The 27,861-nt window shown below is 44.5% G+C and overlaps 1 protein-coding gene across 1 annotated transcript in view; it reads left to right on the forward strand.

Moving 5' to 3' along the window:
* smc1b (structural maintenance of chromosomes 1B) overlaps window positions 1-27,264 on the forward strand; it is a 32,819-nt gene extending 5,555 nt beyond the window's left edge. Inside the window, exons 4-25 of the mRNA XM_030365236.1 lie at window positions 907-1,110; window positions 1,262-1,500; window positions 1,786-2,044; window positions 5,893-6,033; window positions 6,169-6,251; window positions 7,535-7,742; window positions 7,910-8,095; window positions 9,202-9,390; window positions 9,917-10,063; window positions 10,859-10,996; window positions 11,722-11,838; window positions 12,328-12,434; window positions 12,858-12,999; window positions 15,815-15,960; window positions 16,669-16,822; window positions 18,382-18,480; window positions 18,771-18,924; window positions 19,143-19,297; window positions 20,390-20,541; window positions 23,102-23,171; window positions 26,057-26,167; window positions 26,613-27,264. Of these exons, the coding sequence (XP_030221096.1) occupies window positions 907-1,110; window positions 1,262-1,500; window positions 1,786-2,044; window positions 5,893-6,033; window positions 6,169-6,251; window positions 7,535-7,742; window positions 7,910-8,095; window positions 9,202-9,390; window positions 9,917-10,063; window positions 10,859-10,996; window positions 11,722-11,838; window positions 12,328-12,434; window positions 12,858-12,999; window positions 15,815-15,960; window positions 16,669-16,822; window positions 18,382-18,480; window positions 18,771-18,924; window positions 19,143-19,297; window positions 20,390-20,541; window positions 23,102-23,171; window positions 26,057-26,167; window positions 26,613-26,735 (3,324 nt within the window). The 3' untranslated portion in view covers window positions 26,736-27,264. The remainder of the gene's footprint in view (window positions 1-906; window positions 1,111-1,261; window positions 1,501-1,785; window positions 2,045-5,892; window positions 6,034-6,168; window positions 6,252-7,534; window positions 7,743-7,909; window positions 8,096-9,201; window positions 9,391-9,916; window positions 10,064-10,858; window positions 10,997-11,721; window positions 11,839-12,327; window positions 12,435-12,857; window positions 13,000-15,814; window positions 15,961-16,668; window positions 16,823-18,381; window positions 18,481-18,770; window positions 18,925-19,142; window positions 19,298-20,389; window positions 20,542-23,101; window positions 23,172-26,056; window positions 26,168-26,612) is intronic.
* The last annotated feature ends 597 nt before the right edge of the window (window positions 27,265-27,861 follow it).

A 27,861-nucleotide genomic window follows, 5' to 3' on the forward strand; every position in this document is an offset into this window, starting at 1 on the left:
CAACCTATAGCTAGAGAAGTAGCATAAGACGAGGGAGCACCTTGTATTCTGATTGTGTGTGTAACTGTTACGGAGCGTGCAGCTGGTAACCATGACGACATCAGATCAGACAAGACGTTACAAGCATTGGCGTGTTTTGCTCCACGTCCTCCTCTCGATATCCAAAAAACAGCCAGATCACTGATCCCTTATTAGTTATTTTAGGTACCAGCAGTTCGTCCGCTTCCACGTTTCAATTGTCGATTGAATTGGTTAGGATACACTATGCTACACTGAGCCGACCGGCGCTGCAAACCGTAAGAAACTTGAAAATTAGTTCCCTCCCTTCCGCACCTAGATGTCGCGTGGAATTGGTTGGTCAATGTGTGCCGCAAGTGTTTTTTTACCCCCCATTCACGTTACTGCGTGAGGTAGAGGGAGAAAGCCACCGGAGAATGTTTTGAACACGAAACCAAGGCAAGTCTCGGCTGCCGCTTGAAAAAAAACAGATGACCGTAAAATACTCGATACTTACGAAATAATAATTTTATAATAATAATAAATTAAATTTATATAGAGCTTAATATGGTACTCTAAGACGCTTAAACATTTTATGTATCGCACACAGCTATTTCGGAGATATATCGAGTATATTCGATATATCGCACAGCCCTACCCTCTACTTCTATAGTCCCAGTTGTACTTCTGTGTTGAATAGTCGCTACGGTAGTAGGCCATCTAGCTACGGTAGTAGGCCATCTAGCTGCGTCCCAGTTATAGCCTGTAGGCCACAGCCGTAACTAACCTACGCTTCAAAAGTGTAAGACAAAATGGAACAATGCAACTAATGCTCATCTTCCTCTTTCCTCCCATTGTTGAAAGTAAAAAATGTCCACCGTGTTTGTATTTTAATTATTTCCCCATCAGGGGGCAGTGGAGTCCATCGCCATGGAGAGCCCCAAGGAAAGGACCAAGCTGTTTGAGCGTATCAGCCAATCAGACGAGTGCGTTGCCCAGTATGAGACGATGAGAGTGGCTCTGCAGAAGGCCAAAGATGACACTCAGTTCCAGTTCTACAAGAAAAGGACAGCCACGGTGGAGAGGAAGCAGATCTCCCAGGAGAAATCGGAGGCAAGAGTGTTTCCCCCCTTTAGAGTTCTACTACTGTGCATTTTATTTTATTCTTGTTTTAAGTTTTAAATCTACTACTGTCCTGCAAAACCCGAGTTTCCAAGCTGGGACGGATAACGTAATTGACCCATGAATTCCACCTTCTCCCCAGGCCAAGAAGTACCAGGCACTGGTTGACAGTCTGACCCAGAACCGGCTGAGGCTCATCCTCTTCGAGCTGTACCACAACGAGAAGGAAACCCGTAACCTGATCTCCTCCCTGGGGGAGGAACAGCAGAGGTTGGCCGCCGAGAAGAGCTGCATGGAGGAGTGCGAGGTCACCGTCAAGGCCCTCAAGAAGGATCACGGACGGCTGAACAGGGAGCAGCTGGCAATGGAGAAGGAGCTCCGGTGAGTAGTCATCTCCCTTGCTGTGTGTGGAAATGAAGAGAAGGAGGAAGCACTGAGCTTGTTCTCTGTAGTGTCGTTTGTTCGTATTGTGTCATAAGGTTATTGGTAAAACCCCCTCCCTGTGAGGTTGATTTAACTGAAATGGTTCCCATACGATTCAAGATTACCCCCACATCCTCCATGTCACTCAATTAGCCATTCCTAGGATGTCCGCATGTGGTTGTTCACGCCCTGCGCCCTAGGACTGTCCCGGTCCCATCAAATCCTATCAATGTTGTTGCCTAGTGCCGAGGAGCAGAGGCTGACCCAGGGTCAGTCCCAGTACATCAGGGCCAAGGTGAACACCTCCCACCACGTGAAGAAGGCGGAGGAGGCCAGGGTAAGGCTGCAGAAGATCCACCGGCTGAGGGCAAAGAGGGAGGCTGCCATGGCGGAGGTCAGGCGGGAGATGGAAGAGCTGGACGCTGCCTGGAGGCGCTGCGAGAGGGCCATGCAGGAGGCAGGGGCCCCCAGGGGCCAGGACATTCAGCTAGCGGAGGAGCAGGTGAGGGAAGCCCCCCCCCCAGCTAGCAATCAGAGCCAGGATGGCTGCTGGGTGAATAAGAACCATCAGGCTTGGCTCATAGTAACACCAGTTCAAAATACAGTCTGCCTCTGATGATCGTCCTTCAGCAATTGCTTACTGTTTAAAAAAAAGTATATATATATATACATACATATATATATTTGTGGTGGGCCGTTATCGGCGTTAACGGCTGCTTTAACGCAAGACTTTTATCGGGCGATAAAAAAATATCGCTGTTAATCTGTTTTCAAAGTTGGTTGGGAGCTGGGCATAGGCGTCACTTAGGCTGGACGCGTCCCCACCAGTTTTCGTCAAGAATCATTTTGTACCCACCACTTGTAAAAAAACAAAACTCGAGTTGAATTATTGTAACGTGAGGGTTCGATATGTGGTGGTGGAACAGCAGGGAGAAGGTCGGATGACTTTCTCAAGCGGTACTTTACTTTACTTTTCAACTCACAACAACCACAACACTGCTTTGTTCGGACCCATCACGTGACTGAACTAACCAATCAGAAGCTAGAATTTAGACTGAGGTAAACGTGAGGGAATCAGAGAGGCAGATTCAACAGAATATCCTGACTGTGTTAAATATGTATACATGTAAATATGTAAGTAATAATTGTGTAACATAAATATGTGAATGATTAACTGACTAAACATTGTAAATACATTTCTAGCAAATTAACTCCAATATAAATTATATTAACTTATTCTACAACTTTGAAATATGAATTAACTTCTAAACCTTACATTATTATGGATTATCACACGGCTCTTCTCAATGCTGTAGACTGCTCCATTCACTTGCATGGGCCTTCCCAACGTTCAGCTGTCAATTATTTTTTACAACCAACCTCCCTTGATATAATTGATTTAGCCTATTTCACAGATTTGAGTTGAAATTGACTTAAACTTGAAACACTTTTTGTAATTTATTAGACAAGTGTCTGGTTTCCATGAATATTGGCAAATTTGATTTAAGTTATAAAACCTTGTCAAGATATTTTGATTTTTGATCGTTATTGGGATTTATGATCCAAACTTTTTCATAGATGCAAGTTGTAAAAGTAGCCTAAAACTAACACTCTTAGTAACTTGTGTTTGTTATGGATGCCCTATAACTTCGAAGTTCGAAGTTTTGTAAAATAAAGAAAGAAATAACTTTTTCATATTCACAGTGTTTACATGTTCTTCAGTATACAAAATCATCATAGAAACTTGTTTTTATACCAATATCGATATCGGTAAATATCGGTTATCGGCCGTAACAGCAATTTTAATATCGGATATCGGTATCGGTCAAAATTTTCATATCGGTGCATCCCTAATGTATATATATATATATATCAGGGTGTCCGCGGAGGTCTTAAAAGTCTTAAAAAGTCTTAAATTCATTTTTCTAAATTTAAGGCCTTAAAAAGTCTTAAATTCGTCAAAAATGTCATATGCTGGTCTTAAATTTATAACTCGGAGGTCTTAAATTTGTCGGGGCAGGGTTATTTAATTTTTTATTTTTCTCGCGGGACTTTTCGGGAAGGAGATGTACGAGGGGCTACTTTCTAGCTAGCTGCATATATAAACGGATGTCTGCCCGCTTGCTAGCTAGTCTGCAACAATGGGTAAATGCAAGTTCAACGTCAGTTGGCTGGAAGACGTCCGTTTCCGATGTTGGCTAGCGTCCGTTGCCAACCCAGAACAGGCCAGATGCATTCCGTGCAAAAGTAGCCTACATTCAAGCTCGGCACCATGGGGATTAAGGCTGTCGTCAGCCATATGCAGAGCCAAAAACATAAAACCTCTGCCAGGAGCCACACACAGACCCCAGCCATTTCTACGTTTTGCATCTCTGCCCCGGCGCCACCGCCGCAGACGGTCCGCGCTGCTAGCACTGACCTGAGGGTAGCATTTGGTGCGACACCAACACTGAAAGCGGAGGTGTTGTGGATTCTAAACCCAGTGGTCAAGCACCAGTCCTACAACTCGAATGAGGGGATAGGAGATCTCTTCGGTTTGATGTTCCCTGACTCTCAAATCGCGAGCACCTTTACTGCTGGAAGGGACAAAACGGCGTATATAACTCACTTCGGACCAGCGCCTTTCATCCGAAACGAGCGAATCTGCAGCGTCTACAAGGCTTTTGTTTTGATATTTGAGACGTTGAACCACGCCACTAAAAGCAAGCAACTTGACGTGCACGTCCGATATTGGGTCGGAGATCGAGTGCATTCCCGGTACTTGGGCTCGTAATTCATGGGGCCCCACATATATGGGGGTAAAAGGGATGATGATACATAATATTTTTTAGACAATATGCAGAATCTTTTCACTTACGAATTAACACGGTCGGCTATTTTTGCCAGCACGCCACCCTAGCCATATTATGGGGAACCGTGTTCCCCTTGGCTGTGATTTGAACTTTGAATTCCTCGTAGGAGTTCATAATAATACATTGCTCGCCTTGGATGAAATACACCGCTCTTGCGCGATTTATTTTGCATAAGGGTGAGTCAAATGACGCGAGAAACGCCCCTTTTATTTGAACGCGCATTGAACCTAAAGCGGAAAACCTGGTTCAACTAATTGAATCTAAAGTGAGCGTTGTGGTACCATTTAACTGTGATTGCGAGTTGCGGCTCTGTCGAGCCAGGTTTTCCCAAGAAAGCCTGGGTATGTTCAACGAGGTTCATGGTATACCCCCCAGGTCTTACTGAAGGCATTTATTTAATGGTGAAAATATTATTAATCAGTGGCGTAAATATCGACGGTGCAACCGGTGCAGCTGCCCGGGGGCCCAGACGCTGTCACCCCCCTCTCAACAACTTACAACTTGGGTGCACCATGAATACGTGCTGGTGCACCCAAATTAAAAATGTAGGCGCACCAGTGCACCCAAGGAAAAAGTTAGTCTGGAGCCCTAACACATATATAACTTTAGAGTATAACTTTATTTTTTTATTTTTAGTAGTATAACTTTATGTTCAATAAACATACAGAAAGTAAACTCGAATGAGTCTCATTGAGTGACGCACATGCTATGCTTGGGTTGTAATACAGCGGGATCCCCCCCACCATCGCGGGTTTAAGGTCTTTAATTTCATTCAAGGTGGTATTAAAAAGGTCTTAAAAAGTCTTAAATTTGACTTGCTGAAACCTGCAGATACCCTGTATATATATATATATATATATATATATATATATATATAGTTATGTTGAGATGTGCCAGGAAGTTGTAGATATAACTACTGTATAGTTATGTTGATATGGCATGCTTCAGGTCCCTTTACTCCTCCACCTGGCACAGCTGTAGATATAACTGGAATGCGTTTCGTCCTAATCAACTGCAAGAGTGTGCTTGCTAAAATGCTAACGTCAAAGCTAATGTCAGGGCTAACGTCAGCGCTAACGTCAACACTAGCATCACCGATGCCTGAACGTCGTAAAAAGTAGTCAAAAAGTCAAAATCCGGCAACATTGCCTGCACGTCCTCCACGCTCTTACCTCAGCGTAAATGAATGAGACCAGCTGAAAACGAAACCGATAGGAAACTTAAACTGTGATTCTGAAAAAAGTATAAAGGTAATCGAAATTCAGTTTTCGGATTATTGAAGATACAAGTGTGTTGATTTGTAAAATGGTTTGAACAAAGGTTACCGTTGAAAATTGACCAAGTTAAGATGTCTGAAGTAGTTGAAGTGTCAGAGAAGGCGGACAAAAAACTGATTAGGGGAATAAAGAAATCTTAAGAACAGTAGATGTGCCTGCAATGGCAACCACACTAAGGACATACATGTGTATAGTTATGTTGAGATGTTCTTCTGGGCCAGGTGGCGCAGTACAGGCATCTGAAGGAGCTGACTAGGACGCAGGGGGCCCTCCTCTGCCAGCAGACAGAGAAGCTCAGCTTGGAGCTGAAAGCGAACCACGATAAGATCAACCTGGACCAGAGCAAGCAGAAGAAAGTGGAGGTTCGCTCAAAAGCACAGTTTCTCTTTGACTTAATACATACTTCTTGAGAAATGTGTCTTGTAAGACACCCTTGACAGCAAAGTATTGTATGCAATCGAGTATGATCATGTAATGTGTGACAATTGTGGTCGCAGGCTGGCATCAGGAACCAGCAGAGCCAGATGGAGGATTTGACACACAGGGCAGAGAAGCTGGAGGAGTACACCAATGGCTGCAAGTATGAAACTCATAGGATGCCCATGTCAATAGCCCAAGAAATCAACATGCATTTCAGGGGGACCAAAGAGATACTGCACTGATCAAAGTACCTGTCCCCATGAGTCCCTTTATCATTTCTTTTATTTAAATAACAAACAAACATTGGGGCTTACTTAACGATGCTGAGGTTTAAGATTTCAGACCTTTCATTTGGCTGTAATTTGTTAGAAGAGACATAGTTATCCGTCTGCTGTTAGTGAATGAAATGCACTGTGAGATCACCTGTTGTGATTGACTGTGCTTGTCACCATACAGACGATTCAGATGTTTTTTGATTTCATTCATTCAAGCCTGAGCTCAGCTAACATATTCAGCTCCACCAGATCTTTAACATGAATGGTCCTGATGGTCTTTTCCATCAGTGCAGCACTTGCCTGTTAAGGTTTTGATTAGAGCTGTCAAGCGATTAAAATATTTAATTGTGATTAATCGCATTAATGTAATAGTTAACTAATTAATCGCGATTAATCGCAAATTCTTTTTCTATGCTAAATATCCCTTGATTTTTTTGTCCCATAATTCTTCTCATTTTAATTCTCTTATCAACATGGTGAAGTGCATCGGCTTGCCTTGTGCAAATTATTTTTTATTGATAACAACATTGGCATATACACTGATCAAAACAGGACAATACAAAAAAATAGCCTATAGTGCAATAAACGACTGCTTTGAACAAATGTCATTTGAAAATAGCAGTCAGGCTACTGCTTCTTTGTTTTGAGCCAAAGAAAAAAAAGATTTTTTTTTTTTTTTTTTTTTAATAAAATAATTGCGTTAATCGCGCGATAAAAAATTTAACGCCGTTAAATTTGGTTTGCGTTAACGCCGTTAATAACGCGTTTAACTGACAGCTCTAGTTTTGATGTTTTGTATATGTAGGTCCCTTGTTAGATCTAACATGAACCCACGTCTCCTCGTCAAGGATATGTCTTCTATAATCAACAGTTTGTTTCCCTATAATTAATATCTAAAGTAATTTCTTCATCTTAAGCCACATATCATGTTGTATTTGGTTATTACAATGCACATACAAAAAGAAAACCTGTAATTGTTCGACTCTAAATAATTTGAGTGACTCGGGGTTTTCATGACGACAAACCGACCAGTTGATTTTTGGGTACTGCCCTAGAACTCTTTGAACCAGACACCCAAAGCTGTATGACAGTTTCAGAACAGATGTATTAACCATAACATCATTTAAAATCGTACCTGTTCCTGCCTGGGTGTTTGCCACGGGTCCAGCGTGACCCTGAACCAGTACGCCCAGCTGGAGAGCAGCCTGAGCGAGGAGCTGGAGCATGGCCGCCAGCGGAGCAAGGAGGTAGAGGAGGAGCTGGGTGCGGTGCTGGAGGAGCTGGGCCATGCCCGACTGGACCACCATGAGACCTGGCGCCAGCAGCAACGCAAGGAGGTTCTGGGGAACCTCTTACGACTTTACCCCGACACTGTGGTGAGGAGAGAGAGGCCTTTCAATTTATATTATGAATCCAATAACATGTTACATATTATCAGAGGCATTTGTTCCTCAATATGAACTTGAATTTCCTGTCTGGGATCATGAAAGTTCCATCTTATCCTGTGAACAAAGCACCTGTCAAGCAGAGGTTTCTCCCCCAGTACGGCCGCCTGGTGGATCTGTGCAGCCCCATCCACCGGAAGTACCAGCTGGCCGCCACCAAGGTGTTCGGTCGCTACCTGAACGCCATCGTGGTGGCTTCGGAGAAGGCAGCCCGCAGCTGCATCCACTACCTGAAAGAGGAGCGTGTCGAGGCCGAGACCTTCCTGCCCATCGACTACCTGTCTGTGAGTGACACAGTCACTGTCAGTGAATCAGTCAGTGTTAGCCCTTTAACCAAACAAGCACTGGTCCCTGAACCGGTTCCGTTCAGGATTCTTGGAAGCATGGTGCTATCGCAAACCGGCATGTGTTGCCGACAGTTTTGAACATTTTGTAATAAAGGATGATTCATGAACAGGGGTTGCACAATCCATACTGGAAGTAAACAGTGGTAGCAGGCTCTTCTGCCCTTCCTCTCATTCCAGCCTGTAGAATACGACACGCCCATCGATGTTCTCTCTTCAGGTCGATGGAACCTGATGTTTTTGAACTCCAGCTGGGAACCAACTTTACGGGATCCAAACCAATTAAATATTGGTCAAAATTCAGGAGGGTGGTCAATAATTATTTTGTGCCACTATCTATTATCTTTTGGAGTATTTTAAGATAAGATAAGACTTTATTGATTCCAGGTAGGATTTTTCTTTTTTCTGATTGAAGTCTCAGGAGAATTTCTCACACATTCAGAAAATCTTTCGGAAACGAGCAGTGGGATACTATTGTATTCCGTGCTTTTATTTTTTAATCTTTGGATGAGGATTTCATTGGTACTAGGACTGATATTACATTTCTTAGCAATACCAATGTGTAATTTCCCCTCAACATCAACAGTGATCGTTTACACAAATTAAGTGGCATAAAATTTAATTTAAATCGTTTGTATATCCCCACTGCATCACAGACATATTAGTACTGGATCCCTGATTACAGTTCACACAGTGCTCCTCAGATGGTCCCCCCGAGGGGACACCTGCTTGTACCTGAGGCTGTTGTGGTTGTGTTCTGATCAGCTGCCTGTACCTGAGGCAGTTATGGTTGTGTTCTGATCACCTGCCTGTACCTGAGGCTGTTGTGGTTGTGTTCTGATCACCTGCCTGTACCTGAGGCAGTTATGGTTGTGTTCTGATCACCTGCCTGTACCTGAGGCTGTTGTGGTTGTGTTCTGATCACCTGCCTGTACCTGAAGCTGTTATGGTTGTGTTCTGATCACCTGCCTGTACCTGAAGCTGTTATGGTTGTGTTGTGATCACCTGCCTGTACCTGAGGCTGTTGTGGTTGTGTTGTGATCCAGGTGGCCCCCCTGAACGAGCGGCTGAGGGAGCTGAGGGGGGCTAAGATGGTGGTTGACGTGGTGCGGTGTAACTCGGGGGCCGTCCCCGGGCTCAAGAAGGCGCTGCAGTTCGTCTGCGGCAACGCCGTGGTGTGTGAGACCCTCAGGGACGCCCGTAGCGTGGCCTTCGACGGGCCCCAGCGCATCAAGGTGAGGCCCCGCCGAGGGTTTATGGACGACTACTGGATCGGGTTGTTCTTTTGTTCGCCTGCTAGGAGTGAAGAGGATTGCTTTGCATTTAAGGGCGTTCTCATGTTGGATTTACTCATTTTTAAGGGGTGCCACTTTATTCAAAGGGATTATGAATTTTAGATATGTGTAATTAAGGAGCATTTAGGGGTTAGGGCAAGGAAGTCTACAGGTAGACTGAGAGCAACCTTTTGGCCGTGAATCAAACACCTGGGGATAGATCATCATCAGAGTGTCATGTAGAAAGCACTTAGATATGTGATTTCTACTGGTCGCACTACCATTCATTCAATACAATAAATGCCTACTCTGCAGTATCTCCATTTTCAAACTACACCACTGTAGCGTTTCTTTGGTCGTCACTCCCAATTTTGAGTGTGGTTTTTAATTCATCTCAGCCTTACCTGTTTAGCCTTGTTAGATCAGAGCGTCTGCCCAACCACTAACAACATAAATACCAACACTTTAATGCTCTCACCTTGCGTAGACCGTCACTCTGGACGGCACCCTGTTCACCAAGTCAGGGGTCATCTCCGGGGGGTCCAGTGACCTGCGCACCAAGGCCCGCTGTTGGGACGAGAAGGCCGTGAAGACGCTGAAGGACCGCAAGGACCAGCTGACGGCCGAGTTGCGCGTGAGGCTATCCCTGAATTATATCACATCTACCATACAGACATGCAAACCCCACGCTTTTTTGCACAAGACACTATTTTATCATGCATTTTGGGGACCTGTGTGGTTCGTGCAGATCCGAAGGTTTTTTCTTTTGGGGGGGGGGGGGGGGGATAACACCGCTACCGTTACTTCTAAAAGAGTCGCCGCGTTACTATAATTGAAGCAGTTTTTTCATCAGACCAACTAGAGCTCTCTCTCTTTACTGTTCTTTCTTGGTTAGTCGGCACGAGACATTCGCATTAATGATGACGATTGGCAGAGTCAGAGTTAGTAGAGTGAGTGCCTCACCTGGCCCTAGTCTAATTGGACTCTGGGGCTGGTTGGGGAGGCACACCTGTTGCCATTGAGTAGTCAATGTGTAACAGGTTTAACCAGCCATCATCCCCACACACTCCACAGTAATATTCTGATGTCATGGTATATTGTATTTGTAGTTAGTATTTTATTTGTAGTACTGCACTACTTCCAACCTTCGTCCTCTCATGAACGTATCCCTGCCTCTATCATCCCATCACATATTGATTCAGTAGCGGAAGTCATTGCATTCACATTTAAAATCACTTTTTAAAGTCGTTGGACAAATAATTATCAACTGTTAGAGGAGATGCTTACCAATTTAAGGCGTATTTATGGAGACTTAGATAATACACGGTGCTCACTTCTACCGGATTACAAAAAACTGCCAAATCCTTAAAGGTGCTAAAACAATGATATGAAACGTAAAGCAAAACCAATGTGTGCGGTCCTGTGACAGGGTTTGGTGAAGTCCAGAGCCAAGGAGTCTGAGCTGAAGGGGGTCCAAGTCCAGACTCAGGGGGTCCAGATCCGCCTCAAGTACTCCAACAAAGAGCGAGAGTCCGTCCTCCATGGGAATATCCCTCACTGCCGGGCGGTACGATGCTCATGCTCCCAGCCGTGGACATGGAGACCTGAAGAGTTACTGGGCTGGTTACTGGGGCATCCCATGACTAGTACTCAGATGCAACACACAACAAATACAGAAGATGATAGTTATACCTTACATTTGGAGAAATATCACAACATTTGAACCACCTTCCCAAAAAAAAAAAAAAAGATCATCCCATAAAAGGCTAGAAGCATTCTTAGCTAAGAAGCGGTAAGCTAGCAGCTAGTGGTGCAACGGTTCACGGGTTACCCGTGATCCGTACGGATCAACCCTCACGGTTCGGGACGCTAGTGTTCAGTGGTTCAGTATGTGAGGGTTAGGGTTAGGATTATTTACTATCCATTTTAAAAAGAAGAAGGAATAATGCCTCAGATTGCACATTTTTAAAATATTGACCATGCTTAAAGGAAGCAGGATTATTACCTAATTTTTCACTTTATTTTGTTTTTACACATTTGAAGATATTACTTAAAGTCGCATTTGTCTTGTTATCTTTATTGTTGTTGTTGATCCGAAAATGATCCGACCCGTGACTCAAAAACCGTGACACGATCCGAACCGTGAGTTTTGTGATCCGTTGCACCTCTACTAGCAGCCGTATTGGTTCTAAGCGGTAGCCTAGTGGTCATATTGGTTCTAAGCGGTAGGTTAACGGCCCCTTAAGAGGTGGCTGCATGGTGAAACTGAACACGGCTAGTTTTGCTTTGCAGGAGGTCTCTAGCTTGGAGTGTGAGCTGGTCAACCTTAAAACTGAGATTCAAGTGCAGCAGGAGAACATGGAGGTGAAGGAGGTGGTGATGAAGGAGATGAAAGATAAGATGGACCAGGTAGCTGCTATATGATATATAAATATAATCCCATGCTCTCATCAAAGCTTAGCTTGTACACCACCAAGGCAGTTGTAGGGAGTAGGTTCAGGGTTGAGAGGAGGTTTTGTGTGACGGACGTCCCTGAGGCCTAAAAAAATGTTTTGTTTGGTTCCGGTTTCCGACCGACCCTGTCCATTTGTGTGCGACCCAAATTATTTTATGAGCTTTAAAAAAAAAAAAGTTTTTTTTTTTTTTGATGCAAACTATAATTACGTTTTTGTACAGCACCTCTTCATTCTGTACAAGGATGAGCGCATTCTCTCGTTTTTAAATGAAAACAACCTACTTATCATTCGCTGCCGCTGGAAAAAATAAAATAAAAAAATAAAATAAATTCCCTACCTACCCATGACCTCAACTGACAACCAGTAGGCCTGATAGGCTAAGCCGTCTGTGCTGAATGTCGGTGATTGGTGTGTTGACTGCATTCTTTGGTTCCTTCCCAAGCTGGAGGACCAGGTGTTCGAGGACTTCTGTGCACAGATTGGAGTGGAGAACATCAGGCAGTACGAACAAGGGCACCTGAAGCACCAGTCGGAGCTGGACAGGAAACGGTACTTCCATCTTCTTCACAAACTTCAGTAGCTCACCGCTCGGTGGAATCGAGGCATACGACTGAGCGGGTTCGTTGGTTCTCGTAGCCTAGACGTGAGGGAGTAACCCCTCCCTCTGGGCTGCTCCGCAGCCAGGGCTCCTGTTTATTGGTTCATAGCGCAGCCAGGGCTCAAGCCTATTCGTGAATAGACGTAGGCGGGATCCAGATCCTTTTCTTAGTCACACCCACTCAGAGGAGGACTTTCCTCCTCCCTCTCTATGTCCGGGAATTCTGAGAAAAGTGTGGCTAAAGTGCAAATTCACTGATAGCTGATGATCACAAGGTTAACGAGTAGGCAAATCACTACAGCTCTCTCTCTCTCTAACTCTTTTACTCTCTACCTCTCGCCACCATCCCTTCCTCTCTACCCTCCCAACTCCAGGCTGGAGTTTGAGGGCCAACGGGGCCGGCTGGCTGCCAAGCTTGAGTATGAGGAGGAGCAGGCAGAGCAGCAGCAGAGGAAGCTCAGCCAGCTGGAGGAGACCATGGCTAAGGAGGAGCTCACTGTGGCCCAGCAGGCCAAGGTAAACACACACCAGCGAAGCTAATGGGCACTGTCAGGCACCACGGCGTAAACCACGGCAACGTGCAGCCTAGTGCTTAAATTACTTATTTTGTAACTGCTCAAATTGTAAATGTTTGTCTAGCTCTTTCTCAGCCTCACTTGTAAGTCTCTAGATGAAAGCGTTTGACTCCCCTTAGGAGGTGGGTAGAATTGTGGCTCTGACTGACTCCCCACAGGAGGAGAGTAACTGTGTTTCTCTGGGCGCACTCACACTAGGCTATCTGTAACGTACTCAAGTACGTTTGCCCCCTAAAGTCTAGATTGTTTGGCTAGGGTGAGCACACCATCCATACTCAAGTACAGTTCTATTCTGTGGCCTGAGTACACTTCGGAGAGGTGTGCTCAGGCCACGGTACAGATGCTAATGAGCCGACACGCGCACACGCATGAATACGCAACCTGAGCTGGATGACGTATAGTCCATGCAACCCTTCTACCCCATTAAACAATAAACATGGCGGCAAGCGGTGCACGAGTGGGTTCACGTTGGTGCAAAAGCGAAGTTGAGTGTTTGATCAAAAACACCCCGTTCGTCACGGCGCAGGCTTTCTTGGTTCATTGGAAAAGACGGGGTTGCGCACGGACTCTAAACCTCTTCAACTAATTTGCATAATGCTTATATTTTTTTATAAATGAAGAAATAACAAGCATGCAAGAATCAGTTCACATCTGAGTGTAGGCTACAAACGCGATTAACTATATACAAGTGCAAAAAGGCCAACATAATCTTTATTTTGCCAACCACTTGTTTTTCATCCAGACAAAAGCCTCGTAAGGACAGTTCCTCTGCGTCTCTCTCGTTGATCGCACCATCTTTGTTTGATGCATGATCACGTGATCAGCAGCTCGCGGATTTCACTTTCTCTCCAGTTAGAACTGCTTATGATGATATCGCTGCGTTGTCTCTAGGGATGTAACGATATACCATAAAACGGTATATCGCGATATGAAAAGGCCACGAATGTCAACCGTACGTTTTTTCATGTAATACCGTGTCGCGGTATAGCCGCGAGATTGCATGGTAAATGCGCACTGTCATTGTGGGGAGTCTGGTGAGCGACATTGTCATTAAAACGTTGCACTCAACTCAACATGGTATGCCCACACCACACAAAATAATAAAGCATTGACACAACACCACTGAAATATGACTCCTAACTTGACAATCAACGGTCCCCTCTCACGTGGACCTGCACTGTCCGTTACAACAACATTATGCACACAGTAGGCAAGAAGAGAAAACGCTAGCAGAGATAAAAAGAGAAAGAATAGCGATTGAAACTAGCTTACCTGTTGGAGGAGAGAAAAAGTGAAAAAAAACCTGATTGAAACTAGCTTACCTGTTATAGCAGAAAGTGGTTCATCACGGGTCAGTAATTATGAATCCAGGCGAACAAGAAATTGCAGAAGGAGAGGACGCATCTCCGCTATTTAGGCCACCAAAACGGACCAGGTCGGCAGTGTGGGAATTTTTCGGCTATCTAAAGGATGAAGACGGCAAAGTTCTTGGAATGCCGACTTGCAAACGCTGCAAGAGAAAAGTGCCTTGCAAAGCGGCAAACACGTCCAACATGGCACATCATCTCCGTGATAAACATCCACAAGACCATGCCAAAATCGTCAAATCCACGTTAAGGTTGCCGAACATCCGTGACAGATGATATAAATATGTCATATGATCCTTAATATGTTCACCATAACTTTACATTAGCTTGTGTACTACCGGCATTTTGCGCACAAGTATGGAATCATTACTAGGTCACACTTAGGTGACGCTGCCCACCTCCGATAGTGAGAGGGAGGGAGGCGTGAGAAGAGTGCACTGTAAAAACATACATTTTGTGGCAGAATTTTTTAAATAATAATAAACAAATAAAAATATCGTAATCCTTTTTTTATTTCATTAAGTCAGAATGTATTAAGATAAAAACTGTTAAATAAAAATAGATTTGATAGTCCTTCAAGTGCACCATCAAGCAACCAGCCTAATGTAAAATAATCCTTTGCCAAAGGAACAAAATATGCTCCCAAATCAAAAGAGGCAAAGGAATTAGATGAAGCAGTGGCATTTTTTATTGCAAAGGACATGATACCTTTCCAAGTGGTTGAAAGCCTGGATTTAAGCATTTGATGCAGAAGACGGCCCCACGCTACAAGCTGCCATCTCGGGCTTACTTTTCGGATTCAGAGATTCCCCAGATGTTTGAAAAGGTGCGTGCGACTGTTCAGAAAAAGGTGTCTGAGGGAGACCTGTGGACGAGCAGAACCCTACATCAGTTAAACCATCCACTACATCTCCCCGGATTGGAAGCTGATGTCCCACTGCTTGGAAACAATGTATTTCCCGGAAGACCACACCCACGCCCACATTTTAGAAATGATCGAAAGTATTCTCCAGGCTTGGAAAATACCAAAAGAGAGGATTGTCTGTTTCACAACAGATAATGCCTCCAACATGAGCAAGGCATTTGAATAGGACCAACATCCTTGGGTGTGGTTAGGGTGTTTTGGGAACAATCTAAATTTAGCCATCTCAAAAAAATTTATATCGTATCGTGATATCCTGATATTAATTTTGATATCGTATCGTATCGTACTAAAAATGTCATATTGTTACATCCCTAGTTGTCGCTGTGGAGACAGCACAGCAACACCCCTACCCCCTACCCACAGGAGGAGAGTAATCGTGTGTCTCTGACTCCCAGCAGGAAGAGAGTTCCAGAGTGTCTCTGACTCCACAGGAGGAGAGTAACTGTGTGTCTCTGACTCCACAGGAGGAGAAGAGGCTTCTGGGTGCGGTGGAGCAGGGCCAGAACAAACTCCTGGACTTCAAGAACCACCTGCTGGCCAAGAAGGTCCAGATTGGAGAGTCCAAGACCACCCTGGACAAGGCAACCAAGACCATGCAGGAAGCCAGCAGGTATCGTAGTTAGAAGATCAACTCACCTGATCTTCATTTAAATGCTCCCTGCCTCCTTCCATTCGTCAATAACTTCTAACAAAATCTTACAACAAACTAGCTTTTTTTTCTCATCAAGTCATGTAGAATGAATGTTTTAGTCTACCTCTCCAATGTTTCTCTTATTTAGATTTGTTTCAAATAATGTTTCAAATATTATAATTTCTAAAAATTATAATAATAATTCAGGGGCTATTTAGTATACAACATAATAACCTGTATGGGTCAAAATGGGCTTAGACAGATCTTTTCAATTTCATGAGTAGAACTAAACGCACTCAATTTAAACAACCTGTGGCATCCCCTCCCTGCTGTTTGACCTCCCTGCTGTTTGACCTCTCGCTGTTTGACCTCCCGCTGTTTGACCTCCCGCTGTTTGACCTCCCTGCTGTTTGACCTCTCGCTGTTTGACCTCTCGCTGTTCGACCTCCCGCTGTTCGACCTCCCTGCTGTTTGACCTCTCGCTGTTTGACCTCTCGCTGTTTGACCTCTCGCTGTTTGACCTCCCTGCTGTTTGACCTCCCTGCTGTTTGACCTCCCTGCTGTTTGACCTCCCTGCTGTTTGACCTCCCTGCTGTTTGACCTCCCTGCTGTTTGACCTCCCTGTTGTTTGACCTCCCTTCTGTCGGTCCGCCCTGTTGTTTGACCTCCCTGACTGGCCTCCTGCAGGAAGCACACCAGGCAGCAGAGGGAGCTGGTGTCCATTGAGACGCTCCTGGAGCAGCATCGGATATTTAAACACAACATGCTGATTGACTGCAAGGTCCAGGCCCTGCCGCTGATGCTGCTCTCAGGAGACCTCGGTGATATCAGCCGCGTGCAGGTACCAACATCACAGCGCTCTCTAGGACTGGCCATTCAACAAGATCCTGAGTCGTCTCTGAATCTGATGGATCCTCATGGAATTAAGTCTCATCGATTCATGGAATCCGTCTGACTGAATCGCAATCGGAATGTATGCCCTTTAACTTATCAAAATGTGAGGTTTGAGATGGCAGGAAGAAAGGAAAACTTCCTGCCATCTCAAATGTGCCACTAGTAAAGTGGACATTTCCATATACTTCATGTCCCACACATTTAATATATATTGATATTGTGTAACATTTTCTATAATTATCGTGATATTGTTCAAGTGCATGTTATCTACTGCTCATGCGCGGAAGGGAGTTGGCGGTTCTCCGAGTGTGAATAATGACTGCGGCCATGGTTGCGCATGTGATGAAACTTAAAGAGCGTCTATGTCTGTAGAAAGGCTTTTGCTGTGAAAGCATCTATGTATGTAGAAAGTCTTTTACTGTGAAAGAGCATCTATGTCTGTAGAAAGGCTTTTGCTGTGAAAGCATCTATGTATGTAGAAAGTCTTTTACTGTGAAAGAGCATCTATGTCTGTAGAAAGGCTTTTACTGTGAAACAGCCTCTATTTATGTAGAAAGTCTTTTACTGTGAAAGAGCCTCTATGTCTCTAGAAAGGCGTTTACTTTGAAAGAGCCTCTATGTCTGTAGAAAGGCTTTTATGGTGAAAGAGCCTCTTTGTCTGCAGAAAAGCTTTTACTCCGCAATAGGGCTGGCCCGAATTATTCGAATATTCGAATACTCGTTCGGAAAATTAGTATTCGAAGCTTAAATCAGTATTCGGAGCTTTGTTTTTTTTTTCACGTGCCTGACGTTACCAGAGCGAGGGAGGCAAACTAAGCGACACCAAGCAGAGAAGCGAGAGAGGTGGAGGAAGAATAGATATGTTTCCCTTTACTTTACAACACAACATTAGCGGGATCTTGGGAGGAAAAGTAATGCTTAGCGAAATGCTAACCTTAGCTTAGTTGTTTGTTTACGTTCGCTTTACAGCGCTGCGCCAATCAAATGTGACTGGCTTGCTGCAGAGCGTGAGCGTCTTGGGAGTACCCGGTCAATATAATGGATATAATATGGACACATAAGACAATCAATATTCGATATTTGTTATGGATTTATTGTACAAATTCCCTGAAAAGATGCACGTTCCAGGATGCTTTGAAAAGATCCCCTAACGGCTGAGATGGCAGAGGACAGCTGATTTGGAACGGAACGACAGCAGTTCGCTTCAACGGGGATAACTAAGGATCTCCAACTTACTTCGGCCTACTAATTAACGTTCAAAAGATATTAAATCTTCAACAAAATATGCAGATACTGTCAAAATTGGTTCCAGGGAGTATATAGGGATTATTAATGTAGTTTTTGATGGTGTGTTTTTCTGGAAGGAGTATTCGAATATTCGCTCGGAAAAAACCAACGAGTATTCGAAGCCTGAAAAATGGTTTTTGGGCCAGCCCTACTCTGCAAGAGCCTCTATGTCTGTAGAAAGGCTTTTATGTTGAAAGAGCCTCTATTTCTGTCTGTCAGCTGGATTCAGAGTCGGAGAGTTCCGTCCTCACCATGGATATCTATGAAAGAGAGGCACAGATGGTGATCGATTACGCCAGCCTGGGATCAGAGCTCAAGGTGAGGGCAGTGTTTAAACAGTATTCATTCACACAGTCCAGACTTTCATCATGGGTTGTACCTGAATGATTGAATGAGTGACCCAGCTCCTTACAGTCTGCAGATTCCCTCCCTCCTTCTTCAGGGAACACCTGAAGACCTAACTCTTCCCAGGAAATGACCACTGACTTGTGCACCTTTGTTGAATTGTGTCGTCATTGGCTCTAGATGGGGGTTTGTTTGTTGAGAAGCAGTTATCGCTGTCGTAATTGTGTGTAAACTTGTCCGCGCATGTGTGTATGGTTGTGTAGCATGTGAGTACGGAGCGTGACATGCAGAACAAGAAGGACATGCTGGAGGAGGACGTGAGCTCCAAAGAGAAGACGTTGAAGGCCACCAGCCAGCCAAACCTCAAAGCCCTGGAGCAGATGATGGAGGAGGACCGCTTCGATGAGGTGGTCCGAGGTACCTGACTGAATCTACCAGCCGCACAAATCCACCGTGTCCAATGGACATTGAATATCCATTGTCTGAACACATAACCAAATGTGCACCAGGGGCTGTGTGCATTTGCGTAAAGTAAACCTTCCCGTCTCTCTTCACTGTCCAGTCCACAGAGGCACAAAACACCCTTGAAAATATTAGACAAAAACTCACTGGATTTGCGTGTCTTGTGTTCCCAGCCTTCAACTCCAGCTCCTCTGCGGCCAGGAAGAGCAGCCAGGAGTTTGAGCTGATCAAAACCCAGCGCTTCCACCGCTTCAACCGCTGCTTCGAACACGTGGCCATCGCCATCGACCAGATCTACAAGAGACTGTGCCGGAACACCAGCGCACAGGTGAGAATACATACTGACCCACACACACCTACTGAATAACACATACATACTGACTCACACACATTAACACACACTTACTGACCACACTGCCCTACTGACTAACACACACACACTGACCCCCACACACACATACTGACCCAAACACACCTATTGACTAAGGGGCCACTCACACTAGGGCCGCGGCCCCGTACCCGAGCTCATTTGCAGACTAAAGTCTAGAACGTTTGGCTAATGTGACCACGCCATCCGTATTCCAGCACGGAACGGCCAACGCAACGGCCCCTTGGCCTCGGCACACTTGGGAGAGGTGTGCCGTGGCCAAAGTACAGATGCTAATGAGATGACACGCGCGGATACGCAATGTGAGCTGTATGACGTAGTCCTTGCGCGACCCTTCTTTCTTTATAGGTCCATGCCCTTCTTCCCCACAACAATCATTTTAAACAATGGCGGCAAGCGGTTCACGAGTGGGTTTACGTTGGTGCAATAGTGAAGTCGAGTGTTTACTTGAAATTTGGGCCGACGACAGCATACAGTCGCAGCTGGACACCACGCTTGGTGATGACGTATTTATCGTATTACGACGTGATGACGTATGTATGAAGGAGCAATCGTGCCCAGGCCACGGCAATCGTGCCCAGGCCCCGTCGTGCTGAATCTTCCTGCAGCACGGAACAGGCAAACGGCCCTAGAGTGAGCGGCCCCTAACACATACTTAATGACCCACACACACACTTACTGACCACACAGCCCTACTGACTAACACATACATACTGACCCACACACACACCAACACCATTTACTGACCAAAGAGCCCTACTGACTAAGCCACACATACTGACCCACAAAAACCTAATGACCCACCCACACCTACTGACTGACACATACTTACTGACCCAAACACACCTGCTAACTCACACACAGAATCTTAACACACAATTTCTGAAAATACAAAAATCTGACTTTCGACGTACTGAACACGCACGCACACTGAACAAACACACACTGAACACACATTCTACACACACACGGACAAACTAACATGTGTGCGCGTTTATGCCTCCCCCCCCCCCAAACACACACACATGCCAGGCCATCCTGACTGCTGAGAACCTGGAGGAGCCCTACCTGGGGGGGATCAACTACAACTGTGTGGCACCAGGGAAGAGGTTCATGTCCATGGACAACCTGTCTGGAGGGGAGAAGGCCATCGCTGCCCTGGCACTGCTGTTCGCCATTCACAGGTCACTAGTACCACACACTATCACTAGTACTCACTAGGGCTTTGACTTCGAACTTCGTGATTCGAATATAATTCGAATATCAAAAAATAAATCAAATTTCGAACGAATATTAGGCAGCCCTTAATATTCGAACCTGTTATGGGCAGGCCGAGAGGGAGAGACGTCGGAGAACCCCACGCAGTCTATTCATAATATTGTAATGACTACGGAAGAGGCAGTGAATGAAGTATTGATTAGACAGCGATTTATTAGAAACATAATAAACCGTTGGAACACGCAAGACCGGTAACCATAGCAACGCCGGTAAACAAACCTCGCAAAGCCCAATCCAGGGCTGAATCCGAATACTCATACTTATAGTATGCATTTTGTAGTACGCCACAAATATAGCGCGTCCGAATGCTCAGTGTGCATTGTGTAGTACGGAAAACGTTTCCGAATACATACTACCGCCACAGTATACAACGGTAGGTCACTACGTTACCAGACTACGGGTGTGGTAACGAACGAAGAAGAGATGGCTGACCCGACACTACCAACAGCGGCTTAGAAAGACGTCATAGAAAGCGGCGAAAAACGAGACATTAAAAAGAGTAAAAAAGTAAAGTAAGTAATTAAGTTAAGTAAGAGACATTTTTAATTTAATAGCAACGATGACAAGACGGAAAACAGGTAACTTATCAAGGTAATTTTGCCGGCATCTGAGGGGAGACACGTCATCTCCAAACATCCGGTGGAGTTTCGGCGGTGTTCGGAAGCGTTCAGAGGCGTTCTACGCATAGCTGTAGACCGTTCTAGGCGTTCTACACATAGCTGTAGACCGTCAAGTAGTAGACACTGAACATAAATAGTATGTACTAAGTATTCGGATTCAGCCCAGGTATTACTGAAGGCACTTAATGGTCAAAATAATATTAATAAATATTCGAATATATTCGAATATTAATATTAATAAACAAACGAACTTCGAATATGATTTTTGGGCAAAAGTCAAAGCCCTAGTACTCACTACACCTGCACAACTCACTATCACTAGTACTACTCTGGCACAACTCACTATCAATAGTACTCACTACACCTGCACAACTCACTATCACTAGTACTCCTCTGGCACAACTCACTATCAATAGTACTCACTACACCTGCACAACTCACTATCACTAGTACTACTCTGGCACAACTCACTATCAATAGTACTCACTACACCCCCACAACTCACTATCACTAGTACTACTCTGGCACAACTCACTATCAATAGTACTCACTACACCTTTACAACTCACTGTCACTAGTACTGCTCTGGCACAACTCACTATCAATAGTACTCACTATACCTTCACAACTCACTGTCACTAGTACTACTCTGGCACAACTCACTATCAATAGTACTCACTATACCTTCACAACTCACTGTCACTAGTATTCACTACACCGACACAACTCACTATCACGAGTACTCACTACACCTGCACAACTCACTATCACTAGTACTCCTCTGGCACAACTCACTATCACTAGTACTCACTACACTGGCACAACTCACTATTACTAGTACTACACTGGCAAAACTCACTATCACTAGTACTCACTACAAAAACACAACTCACTATCACTAGTACTACACCGACACAACTTTCAGTGTACTACACTGGCAAAACTCACTATCACTATCACATTGAATCTGAAGTCATTTTGATAATCAATCGTTCAACTCTTAACAAATATACCAAACATTTACTGTTCTCAGAACAGGCTCCAGAAATTCAAATGGTGTGTTCATGGATCATTATAAAATCAAGACTTTAGTTTCCTTGGCTGCTCGTCAGCACAATTAAGACATGACTTTGGGCACTGGGAACTTGTGTTGGTCATTATTTGGCAGCCTGGAAGATTCATGGAGAAAATAACGGTCGGAAAGAGCCTTACGAAGGAGGCCTCACACACAGGGTTCTTCATTTACCAGAAAACATAAACCCTTGTTGATGGCTCCCTCAATGGGCTTTGGACGAGCCCAATAATGGGTTTGTAATCTAATTTAATGGAGTGCGTCTTGCTGAAATTCAAACGTAATAATCCTCTCACCGTTTGTTAAAATACTACCCATCTAAATACACTTAGCGCATTACTGTTTATAAGAATGTTCTAATTTTAACATTCTTAGAACCTATGATTCGCTTTTAGTCTTATATTAGTGATCGTTCAGAAAGCAATCTTACCAAATTGGAATTAAGGATTCAAAATACAACCATGTAGCTCCAGTCATTATCCTGATAACAAGCGCCTTCTGAAGGACTATGAAACAGGATCATTAAAGCCATGCTAAAAGAAGCATATTCTCTGGTAGCCAGACATTCATACAAACCAGGGGTTCCCGAACCTATCATGCAGTCACTCAGCTTGTGGAGGTACTTTTTTCCCCAAGACCAACCACAAAATATTTCATAACACAAGACTCCCGGTTCAAAGTACTGAAGGGTACTAGAACACAAGACTCAGGGTTCAAGGTATTGAGCTCTAGAACAAAAGACTCAGGGTTCAAAGTATGGTTCTACTCCCTCAGTTACCGACCCGCTCCCTTCTTCATTCTGGACGAGGTGGACGCTGCTCTGGACAACACCAACATCGGCAAGGCAGGTGTCTCCGGGACGTGTGATTGGCTCGTGTTGTGAGGGAACAAGAGGCTCCTGACTACAGGCCTGTCTCATTCAGTCTGTCACCAAATGATGCCTGTACTTGTGTGTGTGTGAGTGCATGCATGTCTTTTTCTGTGTGTGCAGTGTGTGTGTGTGTGTGTGTGTGTGTGTGTGTGTGTGTGTGTGTGTGTGTGTGTGATTGTGTGATTGTGTAATATGTATGTGTGTGTGTGTTCTCTATATCGTCACCCTCTTAAAGTAATGGCCTAAGTCACCTTTTGGCCAAAATGATTTTCTTGCCTAAATCAGCTCTTTGTGATGCTAGCCACCTCTGGTAAAATCCCCAACATCCTCAGTTGAACAGATCATGTGATCCTACCCGTTTATTGTAATGGCCTATGTCAAGAGTGTGAATTAGGCCAATTTATTTTGCCTAAGTCACTAGACAAGAGTGACTTAGGCAATTTTATGAGCATTTCAAGATGGCGGCCACTTCCAAAAAAAAGAAAGTCTACCAAGCTAGTGAAGTTATTGCCATGATGCAGGACTCGTTCCATACAAATGTTTGTGGCATAGGCCTACCCTTCCTCATGGTCTGTTACAGTAGTGGGGAAAAAAAAGAAATGCACTGTTTTGCCTCACTTATTCCAGAATTAATTCGGCCCAAGTCAGGTTCAAAATTTAGTAAATCACAAAGGCATGTTCATAAATTGGCCAAAGTCATCTTATCCTCTTATGTTACACAATTGACTGACATCATTATTTGTATATCAATAGTAATCTATTGTCATAACCTTTGTGTTTGAAATGATTCATAAATATCATATACTCTATATATGGTTCAGTTTTTTCTGTTTTCTGAACAACTTGAAAATATGACTTAGGCCATTACTTTAAGAGGGTGACGATATGTATGTGTGTGTTCTATATATATATATTAGAGCTGTCAGTTAAACGCGTTATTAACGGCGTTAACGCAAACCAAATTTAACGGCGTTAAATTTTTATCGCGCGATTAACGTAATTATTTTATAAAAAAAAAAAAAACATTTTTTTTTTTTTTTTTCCTTTGGCTCAAAACAAAGAAGCAGTAGCCTGACTGCTATGTTCAAATGACATTTGTTCAAAGCAGTCGTTTAATTGCACTATAGGCTCTTTTTTTGTATCGTCCTGTTTTGATCAGTGTATATGCCAATGTTGTTATCAATAAAAAATCATTTGAACAAGGCAAGCCGATGCACTTCACCATGTTGATAAGAGAATTAAAATGAGAAGAATTATGGGACAAAAAAATCAAGGGATATTTAGCATAGAAAAATAATTTGTGATTAATCGCGATTAATTAGAGTTAACTATGACATTAATGCGATTAATCACGATTAAATATTTTAATCGCTTGACAGCTCTAATATATATATATTAGGGGTCTAACAGCACATTGAAGTCACGGATCGGTTCATACCTCGGTTCAGACATCACGGTTCGGTACGAGCTCGGTACAATGAAGGGAAAAGAAAAAACAAAAATGCTGAAGGCAATTCTTTTTCACTTTCTCAGGTTGTACCACCTATGCCGCTTTTCCACTGCATGGTACCAGCTCGACACGACTCGACTCAGCTCGCCTTTTTTGCGTTTCCACCGCGAAAACATGGTATCTGGTACCTGAAGTGGCTGCTTTTTCTAGTACCGCCTCGCTCTAGGTTCCAAGCGGCTGAGCCGATGCTAAAAGGTGACGTCGGCAGACGGCCGGCCACTGATTGGCCAGAGAGTGTGACGAAGTCACGAGAGCGACATGGCAACCATGCTGGTAACAGCCATAGCAGCGCCGCAGCCAACATATTCCACTTCTTCAACATGCCAGCTAATAATACGAACACGAATACCATCGCATCGATGTTCTCCATTGTTGTTATGTGGGTTCTGTCCATGTGTGGGTTACGTAGGTGTTGTTTGCGTCGCATACAAAAATACGTCACGGCCCTTTCGCGCAGCCGACCCCGCCCACGTCCCGGAGGTACTATTTGCGGTGGAAAAGGACCCGCGCTGCTACCGTGTCGAGTCGTGTCGAGTCGTGTCGTGTCGAGTCGAGCTACATGTGCGGTGGAAAAGCGGCACTAGTGTCATATAGTCTCTCCCCTGAGCTAGCTGCAACAGCCTGAACTGTGTAATCTAAGATGTAATCAGTAAACAATAAGTACCCCGCAACACCTCCAGACTCCATCTGTAACTTGTAAACTAAATAAGACAATCAGTTATAAAACGGAAAATTCAGCATGTCTTATTTCCACCGGAGGGTGCGGGTCGGTTCGGTGCAGTTTGCTGGATTAGTGAAGGTACGGTTCGGCGCAGCTCAGTTTAGGCTCGCATTTCCACCGCCAACAGTACCCTTATGGTGTGGGGGGGGGGGGGGGGGGGGGGGGGGGGGGGGGCAGCTATGTTAGCATTGTGACCTCATAGCTGCCAGACACAGTGTAGCCTGCTAATAAATCAAAGGAAAAAGAAGAATGCGCACAATGAACAAAGATCAACAGTGTAGGTCGTCCAAGAAGGACGGCAAACTTGTGTGACGTTTTCTTCAATAAACAAAGCTTTCGCCGTTTATTCGCCAGAAATACCATGCGGATAATGTGTTTGTTTATTATCCCCGTCTCACGGAAATGTGATTCTGTCAACCAACTTTCAGGCGTCTCAGTTGTCCCTGAAGATCACGTACCTAACATTAGTTTGGCATTATATTAATTAATTTGCACGCCAGTTTTATTTAATTTTATACCGTGTAAATCTTTGCACCGAACCGTGACGTCCTTACCGATTCAGTTCCATACGAATACATGTATCGCTACACCCCTAATATATCTATATGTTTGTGTGTGTGTTTTCAGGTGACCAGCTATATCAGAGAGGAGTCCAGGGAGCGCATGCAGATCATCGTCATCTCCCTGAAGGAGGAGTTCTACTCCCGGGCCGACGCCCTGCTGGGGGTGTACCCCAAGGTGACTCCTCCCTCACCACCACCACCACACACCTCGACTTGTGGTGATCCTGAGGGACAACCTCGTTCGTCCTTACTGTTAGCGTGCTAGCATGTATTAGCACGTTAACACGCTCATGGCAAATACTTTGGAGTATGTGTTTGGATATAGTGAGCAAGCATTAGCATGTTTGGATTTTCCTTAAGGAAATACAACACATGTTTATCATGGACCAACTGGGGGTGAAGGATAGTCTGGTAGTGGCCTTTGACCCCAGCCGAAAGGCACTGGGTTCGAAGCCCGATGTCTACAGGCACCCTTGAGCAAGGTGCCCCGCTGCTACTTGGTGGCATGCGCCCTCGGTTCACTGTGGCTCTGGATCAGAACCCAACGGGTATCTAGATGAAGGCCACTGGTTGGTCCTGGACACTGGTGGATGAGACCCTTCCGTGTGCTCTCCTTCCAGTTCAATGAGTGCATGTGCAGCAACAAGATGACCCTTGACCTGAGGCCATACCCCCTGAAGCAGGAAGACCAGGATGAGGAAGAGCGGTGGCGCCCAAGGCTAACCGTCCCTGTAGATCCCTAGACCTCGGGTCGTGGTACCCCCTACACCGGTTCCCTGGTTCAGTTCAGGATTTTGGTATTAAGTTAAAGAAGGGTGGTTATTGTTGTCTGGGGGTTTGACTCTGGGTTAAGGAGGTTGTTGTTCGAGGTTGCTCAACCGAGCCTTAGTGTGTCTGTAGGGTATTTAGACAATTGTTGCCAAATTCAATTGTTTGTTTTTAATTAAAAACATTTATTTTGTGAGTTCGGTTCATCTATGACATTTGCTATCCATTAGTATAAGTCTTTCATTTTTCATTGTCAATTGTGGCTAATCATTGCCAATGTTTAAAATATCAATGTTTTATCTGTATTAAAACATTAGCATATTCACCTATAAAAACAAAGGGCCTTTTTTTTCTTATATTATTTAATATTTTTGGTCTTATTTAACATGTTTCAGAGTTGGGTCCAGAGAATTCCCTTTAAAGGTACTTGACATTCTCGGTTAAGGTTTTAGCTTACAGTTCTGCCTGGTGTTAATAACTGTTATTAAATTGGAAAAGCTGCAATCATGTGTGAAAGCTGTTCTTTGTCTCGACAGAGTCACGTATTACGAGATTATACGGCACCGTTAAACAACTCTAGTTGGCCTGCCAGCCTAAGGCCTAATCATAATTTCAATATAACTGGCTTCCCTGATGGCTATCCCAGAGGTTGTTCCCCAGTCAGTGGTGTTAATGGTCTTGTGATAGTTATTCTGGGTCATTGAGGACTAAACTGACCAATAGGGGGCGGCAGACTACCACCAGAGATCCCCATGAGTTGTGTTGGGCAGCACTGCTTCAAGGCAGAGACGCCGAGCCGAGTGTCATCCCTGATTACTCCCATCTTGGCATTAGCACGAGGAGTTGGTGTGGAGCTTTACCGTGCTCCTCGATGGAGCATGCCTTCATAACCATGACATCATGCGTATCTCTTCCGCCGGCGCTGATTCCTATTCGTCACACTTGTCATCTTCATCCTCGTTTAGTGCGCATTGTGACGCCACCCTCTTTGTCTAACTCATCAAACCGATGCTAATTGGCGCAAACAAACACGTCACGAGTACCATTCCAGAACCTCCATTGCACCGCTGCACTGTATGCGCGTTGAGTCGTGGTTTGGAT

Source organism: Gadus morhua, chromosome 9, assembly GCF_902167405.1.
Source record: "Gadus morhua chromosome 9, gadMor3.0, whole genome shotgun sequence".
NCBI lineage: Eukaryota > Metazoa > Chordata > Actinopteri > Gadiformes > Gadidae > Gadus > Gadus morhua.